Genomic DNA, 9,925 nt, shown 5'->3' on the forward strand with positions numbered 1-9,925 from the left:
CCGGCATAGTATAAGCCCTATACAGGGACTAGCCAGCAAAACATTTGCATTCTAAACAAGCTCATACCGCCCGGGCCACTCATACTCTAACTTCAACAGTTCTCGACCAGTTCAGTTTCTTTTGTCCTCTTTCTGTCATCGATCTCCTCCATATTTACTTCCCCACAGAGCAGTGAATTCAAGGAGGATGATCTGCTTCAAGGCTTCAGAGATCAGCACCATATCTGGCCTGAACATGAGCTGCCATCAGTAGATGATCCACTAAATCCACTACTAATGCAGCACAGTCAGCCACAGCTTCCATGTATCTACAGTATCTGTGTGTTTTTAAAGGGGCGCTGTGCAGAATGTGTCCACTAGGGAGCAGTAGAATACAATGCCTGTTCCGGATGGGTGAAATGCTGTTTTCTGGTGTGTTTGTATGAATGTCTAAGAACATAGCCATGTTTCAGTCTTTCTCAGTCACTTTGGTGCATTTCTCAAATCATCATCAAATTAGGGGATGTTTTCTGAAGCCTTTTTTGCGGAATTAGTTTTTCACACCCCGATCTCAGTCAATTATTTAGATGCTCTAACATCAAAACAAAAAGTGTCAGTCACCTGTGGAACGGGCAAGGCTGCAAAAACCCTATCCAATCATCCTGAGAGGCCCAACAAACAAATGGATTTTGACAGGTCCATCAAACCATGCCATCTATCCCCTCTCTCCCTCCGGGTACATATCTTCGTGCACCCCCATACTATGCATGGTAAGAGGAGAAGTGGAGAGGAAGGAGGTAGAGGAGGGGAGAGTGTGATTAAGTGCCTATCAGGTGTGTGAGGTTGGCTAAAAAAGGTTGGGAACTGCTGCTAGGAGGTATTCTTGGAAGTTTTTTTTTTTTTAAAAAATAAAATAAAGAGGAATGCCCCTGCTCTGATGGGACATGGCAGATTCATTTCACCACAGGGGGACGACATGAATAAACTTTGTGAACAAAAAGAGTTGCATTGATCTAGCCTATAGCTTTTAGTAAACCAATTAAATTTACATTGCAATTAGTAAAGTAAATCCAATTGGGAAATGTTACACAACATAACAACATGTAACAACTGCTTAATGTTTGTTCTCATGATCTTGCAAAGGTCTTCAAGGAACTGTTTCACTTTCTTGTTCACTTCCAGTGAGGTCACATGATATTAATCTGCTGAAATTCTATCAAGCGGAAAATGGAGGGCCAACCCATAGAGGGCCAACAACTTTTATGAGGGCAAAATAAATATTAGCATTTGAACGGAAAAGGAACTGCCCACTCTCACCACTTTCTGAGATGGAATAGGTCTCCAATGAGTTTCCATTTCTGCTCAAAAATGAAGAATTATGTGCTACTCTCTGTTGTCTTTCAGTTTTCTGCTATGGCACAAAGTAAGTGGCCTTTTATTCTTTTAGAATATAGTTTTGACATATAATCCTATATACTGTATAGTGAAACATTTTTTTGTTAACTGTCAAGTGTTGCCAAGGCATTGAATGCAGAACGAAAAGAAAGAAAAAAAAATCTGTTGAGCTTTTTAATGTATTGCATTTCTTCTTGTCTCACAGTTCATGAGTTTGTTTTTTACAACGTGTGTTTCGAGACCGAGGGGACGTCTGGGGTTATATTCGATGGCGAGGAAGTGATGTTCATAAATGACAAGGAGCCAGTCTACACATTCCCTTCATTTATAAACACAAGTGCACTGGTGCTTCCTCCCTACACTGACAATGGCAACAGGTCACAATGCCGTAGCAAAATAGTAACCCTCATTGATGAAGAAGTAAACATTACAGAAACCGAGGGTAAGTCACTAATACAATTGAGTTCTTGTCAGTCCTCCTGTTGTCTCAAACACAGAGGCTGTAACAACAGCTTTTTCACTCTAATATCTTATCACCTGAGAGTGATCAAGGCATATCATATCAGAGCTTTGAGAAGAAAGTGATCAAAAATGCAGTCAAACATCATTGAATTAAATGATAATATTCAGTTCTATTCAATCCAATATAGTATATTTCACTCCGAAATGTCCGAATCATTAATATTTAATCAATATTTACGTAAGATAATTTATTGCAAGAAAAAAAAAATCATATTCATGGACATGATCGGTAGACCTTGAACATGACATTTATTAATTGTTTGATTCATTTTGATATGTAAAGATCCACCTGAGAGCACCGTCTACACCAGAGACTGCGTGGAGTTTGGAGTGAAGAACACCCTCATCTGCTTTGTGAATCATTTCCACCCTCCCGTCATCACCGTACGGTGGACTAAGAACAACGTGGAGATCACCGAGGGGGTGAACCAGAGTCGGTACTATGGGCATGCAGATGGGAAGTTCCACGTGTTCTCCACCCTGAACTTCATGCCTGAGGAGAGTGACATCTACGGCTGCACTGTGGAACATCAGGCCCTAGAGAAACCAAACACAAAGATATGGGGTAAGGTGGTACACTCATTAAGAATTCCCATGAAAACATCGCACTGATATACTGTAACAGTACCTGTTATTTTGTTATTCTTCAGTAACATCAGCCACTCTTCATTTTATATAGTGTGTCTCAAACATTATTTATTATGAGTCTTTCTGAAAAGTTTTACATTGTACAATGATATGTGATGTAGAGTGTAGAGTGTGATGTAGAGCAGTTCCCATACACACACACACACACACACACACACACACACACACACACTTATACATTTCTAATTTCCCTACAAAAATAAATTCTTTGTCCCTCCAGTCGTTCCTGTGCAGGAATGGGATGTAGGTCCCTCGGTCCTCTGTGGAGTTGGGATTGGACTTGGACTGCTTGGGATGATTTCTGGAACATTCCTTCTCAAAAAAGGACTGAATCAAGCATGTGACCATTTGTCCAACAGTGAATGATCAGCTGACCTTATAAAATAATGGATCATAATTCCAGTCTGCCATGTAAAACGTGATTAACATGTAATATAATAATTATGATAAAATCATAATTCCCAATACTGCATTACAGAAAACTGATGCATGACACACTACTGTAGTGATGATGAATATAATAATTTATGTTCATAAAGTTAATTATATTTTCTCATGCCTAAGTCTGACAATATCTTATCTCAATAAAATCACATTAAAGACCGTTTTAGTCCATATTTATTTTATTGTATTATTGTATTGTATGTATTATTTTATTTATTATATTTATTTATATTATTGTATATAAAAGCATGCTCACTACATTCTTATCCCATTTTATGTGGAGAATATAAGTGCATATAGCCTACATTTAAAGGAACCGTATGTAAGAAAAGTATTTCGATTAATCATAAAATGGCCCTGATATGTCACTGGACATTAAAAAATCATGTTAATTTCAAATACTATCACTGACTACTAATCACAGTCAGTAGTGTTTCGGCATCCGGGTTGCCAGCTCTGCTCTAGTCACCACAGCTGCAGATACAGTATAAACGTGTCAGGAAAAAAATGTCTGTTTTGAAAGTGATTGCAGTACCATTTTTGGTCACACTTTTACATACCGTTCCTCTAAAGAAGAACCAGTCAGAATGCATATATTTTTTTTGAAGGTATGGCTGTAGTTACACACAGTGACTGGACAGGGGACTCTTATTTGAATGAGGCAGCAGCACACTGTGTCAGTTGTGCACTAATTCAACTAATTAAATTACTATGCAAAGTCATGGTAATTTATAGCAGTACAAAGAAAACATGATGATTTAAAAGTTTGCCCTGTGCATGGTTGAATAGAATATTTCAGTGATTTATTTAATACTCGGGGCCGGGGGCCTTTCAGAAACTTTGACGCAGTCTAACTTAAAACATCTACAGTATGCAAAAGTGGCATATACTGTATGGCTATATTTTAGAAGAACTCAACAATAAGGACACAAGAGTAAGGTGGATTTAATGAAACCATTGTCTTTTATTATAATTCAGTGTAAACACAACTATTTAAAAAAAGATTTTCAAAGGTCAAAAAAAATATTGAAGTTTGAACCTTGAAAACAAAGGTGTTGGCTACATAAAATTAAGAGGAACATTTCAAAATGCTATGTAGTTTTGCTGCACATTTGGAAAAAAGTCAGACTAAATGAAGTGGCTCTTTCAGATGCAAATTAAATTGAATGTGCTTCATGAATGGGTTGCTTCAGGCGAAAGGTGTGAAAATCATGGGATTTTCTTTTATTGTTTTTACAAAGAGTCATCGATAAAAATTTTAAAACAAATATATTTGGAAACTTTCAAAGTTTCTAATAGTGTCACTTATGTTTGTAGTACAAAACCTCACAGAGATGCAGATGTGTGTGTGTGTGTGAGGGGGGGGGGGGGGGGGGGTTTGTGATGTCATGTTGACATCACATCCTCTGCTCTTAAAGTATGTTGCTCTACTTTTGATTCGATCACATGGTAGCAGCAACTTCCACAGTGACACACCCGCCTGAAGTTGCCTGAAAGATGATGTTGAGCTTGAGTCTCGTGTCAGCAGTGCTGGTGCTGGTGCCTGTGTTTGCCCTACAACCAAAAGAAGGTGAGTAAAGAAAATCTTGCTGGCAAATTGTGATAAAGTAATGGAGTTGTAAAGTTGTACACAACAATGTAGCCATCTTCTTAAATGCTATAATAATGTAGCCATCTTCTTAAATGCTATAATAATGTAGCCATCTTCTTAAATGGTGTTGTGTGTTCAGAACTTAAACATTAAGAAAGCATACAGACATTTTTACTTTACTGATAAAGCTCATTAATATTTTTCCTCAGCTGGGCATTACTTCCACATGGAGTACATATGCCGATTCAGCAGAAACAATTTGAATCAGGTTGAAACTTTCCAACAGTGTCTTTATGATAAAGTGTTGGTCATGCTATACAACCGACCCACCATCACATACACCGGCTACACACAATGGACCTCTGACCTTGCAAATCAGTGGAACAGGGATACATTAAAGATGCAGGAAATTACTCAGAAAGTGGATGGAATATGTGGACATGCACTAGCCTTAACCAAACAACTCAAGCTTCAGAGAAGTGAGGTTTTTTATATTTTTTTATTTTTTTATCACACACACAACATTTGGTTGTCCGATGTATAAATACACACAAATATATATTTTTATAGATCTAATAGAACCTTTTTTTGAAATGCCATGAACTGCTAAAATGCCATAATCAAGAAGAAAAACATATGATTGGTAATTTATCCTAATATTAAGTGACATGATTACTGTATGAAGTAATGCCAAACACACAGCATGAGTGAGTGAAAAAACTGATTGATCTTGATCAGGTGTTTTTTGTCCTGTTCCAGAGCAGCCCTATATAAAGCTCCAGCAGGTCACCCCCCCTAACGGTAGACATTCAGCAATGCTGCAGTGCAGTGTGTATGGTTTCTACCCCAAACAAATCAACGTGACCTGGAGGAGGAACGGGCAGAAGATGACCACAGGCGTAATTTCCACTCAGGTGATGTCGGATGGCCATTGGAACTACCAGGCCCACTCGCAAATGGTGCTGTCCCGTGGCTCTGAAGAGAAGGTCTCCTGTGTGGTGGAACATGCCAGCTTCACTGATCCAGTGGAGCATCACTGGGGTGTGACTACAAGCATGATTTACATTATACATGATCATTTTCATTATACAAACATTATATTATACATTATCGTTTACGTCATCTATTATCATTTATATTATGCATGATCATTTTCCTAGTTACTAATCAATAATGCAGGAATGATTTTATCATTTGATTTGATATGGCTGAAGTCACATGTTAATGCCTTGTGGTTGACAGATCCCTCCATGTCGACCTCAGACCAGATTCAAGTTGCTTTTGGGGCCACTTTTTTAGTACTTGGAGTCATTATTTTAATTGCTGGTGCGATCTACTTCATTACAAAAAGAATGGGGTAAGTGACCAATGCATTAACCCATTTAATCCCAACGGTCACAATTGTGACCGATTTTTTTTTTTTGCTTCTGTGCCTTTACAGATGTCATTGTATGAAGTATCAATACATTTTCCCCAAAAATGGAAACCTGAAAGGGTCTCAGTTAAATATGTGAAGTGCCAAATGTGTAGTGTAATTTGTCACATGGTCAGAGCTGCTTATGTTTTGGTTGCACCCTGAACAGAAAATTTCCACCCAAAAGCTCCCAAACTAAAGCTTAGAAAAGTATGTTTATGTAAAAATAGGGCAAAGAGTTTGGGTACACATAATCTTTAAGGTGTCTAGTATGGAGGGATGCAAATGAAATATGTGAACTTTGTTCAGCGTTCTCATAGCATGAGTGAACATGAAGACGGTCACAATTGTGACCGCTAGGCAACTACAGAGTCAGATTTTGGGGATTTTCTCTTTTTTTGACACATTTCTTTGTCCAATCATCTAATTTCCAATAAATTCCAAACAGAGATGATATGGGGACATTGTCCCAGGTCTGTTATTTACATTTAAATGTGTATCACAATACAATACTCAACATTGCCTCTGCAATTATCTGCTATATTCTAAGTGTGCCGATTTTTACATAGAGAAGCCATTGTATCACACTATTATACATAGCTATTGTAATAGCTAATTTTCTATGTTGTTCTTTTTCTTAATTTTACTTTCAGTAATGTCCTACACATATAAGATCTAACTGACTGTCCAGATTTTACAATCATACCTCAAAAACAGTAAATCATTGTCCCCATTGACTATATTCCTATATATTCCTATATATTCCTATATTGCATATGTCACAGGTGGTGGGGGTTGTAATCAACTCGCCAGTCAGCCTGTTGAAGGCAAATTGGCTGAATGTATGCAAAGACTTGCAATAGACATGAACAACCTTACCAGAAAATATATTCCCCACCCCTTTCCCAACAGCCCCCCAACCCACCCCCAACACACACACTTATGCACAGTAAAGGGCCTATGTCACAGGGGTCAGGCAGACAAACCAGAAGCACAGCTTCATGTGATCAAAAATAATTGTCTCATCAATCTGTCCTGACACTATTGTATGTCCACGTTACAGACTGTGTCCTATTATGTATTTAGAACCTTACTTAATCCAGTAGTCAAATGAATTAAATTGAGCAATATAATGGATATCACACCGTTCTGACACTAGATTAGGCCAATAACTGAGGTCAGAGCAGGCTCCTATGCTCCTCAGGGTTATTTGGGATCAGGGACAGTGGTCCTGTGTTCTCCAAGTCAAGCATTGTATGTTTCCAGGGTCCTCCAGCATTATAAAGCACATAGTAGATACCGGAATGAGCATAGGTCCCAGGATATATAGGACACTGGGGACATAGAGCCTTATGAATATGAGGCCTTTGGAGCAAAGGGACCAGGTAACTTAGGATGTCACTTCATGTGTGTTCACTAATTCACGGATGGGATAAATGCAGAAACCAAATTTCTTGTGTACGCAAGTATACTTGGCTTAAAAACTTGATTTACAATAATAAACAGACAAACGACATCTCTTTTTGCAACATGTGATGATTGTTGCATTGTGGTATATAGTTGATATAGATGATATAATGGCTTTTCTATGTAAACATGGTAAGGTTGTTCATGTCTATTGCAGGTCTCAGCATACATTTAGGCATTATGCCTCTAACAGGCTGACTGGCGAGTTGATTATACCCCCCACCACCTAGTTTGTATATGTGACATATGTAAAATAGTAGCCAATGAGGACAATAATTTGAGGTATGATTATCAAATCTGGACAGTCAGTTAGATCTGATATGTGCAGGTAATGACTGAAAGTAAAATTAAGATAAAGAACAGCATAGAAAATCAGCTATTACAATAGCTATTTATAATAGTGTGATATAATGGCTTCTCTATGTAAAGATAAGCACACTTAGAATATAGCAGAGAATTGCGGAGGCAATGTTGAGTATTGTATTGTGATACACATTTAAATGTAAATAACAGACCTGGGACAATGTCCCCATATCATCTCTGTTTGGAATTTATTGGAAATTAGATGATTGGACAAAGAAATGTGTCAAAAAAAGAGAAAATCCCCAAAATCTGACTCTGTAGTTGCCTAGCGGTCACAATTGTGACCGAAAATAAAACACTCCTTTTCACCCACTTTTTTATTAAAATTTAAAAAAATAGTAATTGATTACTTCAAAGGGTTACTCAAGACACATGATTTTGATATTTTCATGTCTGGGAAAAATTTGGGATTAAACGGGTTAAAAAAGCAAAGTCTAAACCAAAAAAATAAATGATATCAAGGTAAAGATGTGAACAAGCTCTCTGTCTCTGTCTCTCTCTCTCTCTCTCTCTCTCTCTCTAGACCTGGATACTGCTCCTGTGCCTGCGCTTGCAATACATTGCCATTGTCTGATACTAAACATGTAATCCAGGATGAACCAAGTTAATCTGTTACCCTTTGGCAGTCTGATACATATTGCCCCTTATTGTTATTTCGTCTGTTTCATGTATTTTTTTTTTTTAAAAGATGAAAGTGTTTGTTTTTGTATACGCAAATGTGTATATGTGTGTGTGCTTTTTATAATGACACATATTGCTTTATGATTCTATGCTATTTTATGTTCTGATGTTTGCTAGATATACTGTATAGTTCTGTAAAAAAAATAAGAGACCACTGCTCATTCGAATGTCTTTCAGCTTTCTTTATGAATAGTCATGCCTTTAATTCTTTAAAACTTTTTTGATTAAATTTAATTGTAAGGGGTGTGTCATGACTAATAGTTTTAAAAAGCTTTTAAAGATATATGTGATTTATTTCAGTACAGTAAAACATATTTTATTTTTATTTTTAAGTATTTAAGTATTATATTAAAGTATTAAGTATTTATTTTTCAGTAACCATTATTTTTGTCTTAAAGGGATAGTTCGGGTTTTAAGACACGAAGTTATATGGGTTCCCTGTCAGCAACGTTGTGCATCAGCACTGACTTACCCCCCGACAGCGTCCTGTGAGCCGAGGTCCAGCCGGTTTTTGATCGTTTTTGATGCTGAAGAAAGTAGTCCGGCAAGTTTCTGGGGTCACGAAAGTAAAGTGTTTTTCTTCTCAAAACCATATGCGTTCAAAAGAGTGATATATTTGCACCACAAAAACGTTGTCCAGCTGTCAGTAGCGCGCAGTGATAGGAATCGCGAAAAATAAGTAAGTGATAACGAGGTTTGAATTTTTCCTGGACAACGTTTTTGTGGTGCAAATATATCACTCTTTTGAACGCATATGGTTTTGAGAAGAAAAACACTTTACTTTCGTGACCCCAGAAACTTGCCGGACTACTTTCTTCAGCATCAAAAACCGGCTGGATCTCGGCTCACAGGACGCTGTTGCGGGGTAAGTCAGTGCTGATGCACAACGTTGCTGACAGGAAACCCATATAACTTCGTGTCTTAAAACCCGAACTATCCCTTTAAACTAATGTTCATATTTCATGCATACACAAAGTAAACTCTGTTAAATGTTTAATGTCAAGAAACCTTCCAAACACAACTTTGATATTACAGGTGATACTCGAATACACTTGTGTTTGTCTGTGTAAGAAATTCATCCCAGAAACCCTGTTATTTGTATAATAAATACAGCCTTAATAAATACACTTACACCATAATGAACTATTGTGTGATTTGATGTGTGATTCTTGGTTTGGAAGATAAACTATGTTTGTTTTGTCAGCAGACACATATTTAGAGTATAAACAAGTGTGGTAAAAATACAGTAATAATGCACGAAGAGGCCAAACGTACGCACAGGCAGGCCGACCGTACGGTAGTCTACAAAGCTTTATTCACGATGCCAGAGACGGGTTACAAACAACCTGATCCCAAGGGTGGATTCAAGCACAAATTGTAATCAAATATTAAGTTAGTCATATGATATGACTTTTGCATCA

General features: G+C 37.5%; 2 protein-coding genes across 2 annotated transcripts; both read left to right on the forward strand.

The window, feature by feature from the left end:
- Positions 1-1,285: 1,285 nt before the first annotated feature.
- On the forward strand, positions 1,286-3,147 carry LOC134069942 (H-2 class II histocompatibility antigen, A-U alpha chain-like). The gene is made up of 4 exons (XM_062526098.1): positions 1,286-1,402; positions 1,580-1,816; positions 2,180-2,461; positions 2,765-3,147. Exons 1-4 carry the CDS (start codon positions 1,324-1,326, stop codon positions 2,908-2,910), a joined length of 744 nt encoding a protein of 247 aa, XP_062382082.1. The 5' UTR covers positions 1,286-1,323; the 3' UTR covers positions 2,911-3,147.
- A 1,294-nt stretch (positions 3,148-4,441) lies between these two features.
- Positions 4,442-9,043, forward strand: LOC134069931 (rano class II histocompatibility antigen, A beta chain-like). Its single transcript, XM_062526079.1, has 5 exons — positions 4,442-4,558; positions 4,789-5,058; positions 5,339-5,620; positions 5,822-5,936; positions 8,347-9,043. The coding sequence occupies exons 1-5, from the start codon at positions 4,486-4,488 to the stop codon at positions 8,429-8,431; spliced, it is 825 nt and encodes a 274-aa protein (XP_062382063.1). The 5' UTR covers positions 4,442-4,485; the 3' UTR covers positions 8,432-9,043.
- Positions 9,044-9,925: the final 882 nt, after the last annotated feature.

This window comes from Sardina pilchardus, chromosome 22, assembly GCF_963854185.1.
Source record: "Sardina pilchardus chromosome 22, fSarPil1.1, whole genome shotgun sequence".
Classification (NCBI taxonomy): domain Eukaryota; kingdom Metazoa; phylum Chordata; class Actinopteri; order Clupeiformes; family Clupeidae; genus Sardina; species Sardina pilchardus.

Bases quoted from the DNA above. Each gene is read 5' to 3' on its own strand.
- LOC134069931 (XM_062526079.1), top strand. From the start codon at position 4,486: ATGATGTTGAGCTTGAGTCTCGTGTCAGCAGTGCTGGTGCTGGTGCCT. The intron at 5,621-5,821 runs GTGTGACTACAA...TGTGGTTGACAG, and splicing joins TCCAGTGGAGCATCACTGGG to ATCCCTCCATGTCGACCTCA. The intron at 5,937-8,346 runs GTAAGTGACCAA...CTCTCTCTCTAG, and splicing joins TTCATTACAAAAAGAATGGG to ACCTGGATACTGCTCCTGTG.
- LOC134069942 (XM_062526098.1), top strand. From the start codon at position 1,324: ATGAGTTTCCATTTCTGCTCAAAAATGAAGAATTATGTGCTACTCTCT. The intron at 1,403-1,579 runs GTAAGTGGCCTT...CTTGTCTCACAG, and splicing joins GTTTTCTGCTATGGCACAAA to TTCATGAGTTTGTTTTTTAC. The intron at 1,817-2,179 runs GTAAGTCACTAA...TGATATGTAAAG, and splicing joins AAACATTACAGAAACCGAGG to ATCCACCTGAGAGCACCGTC.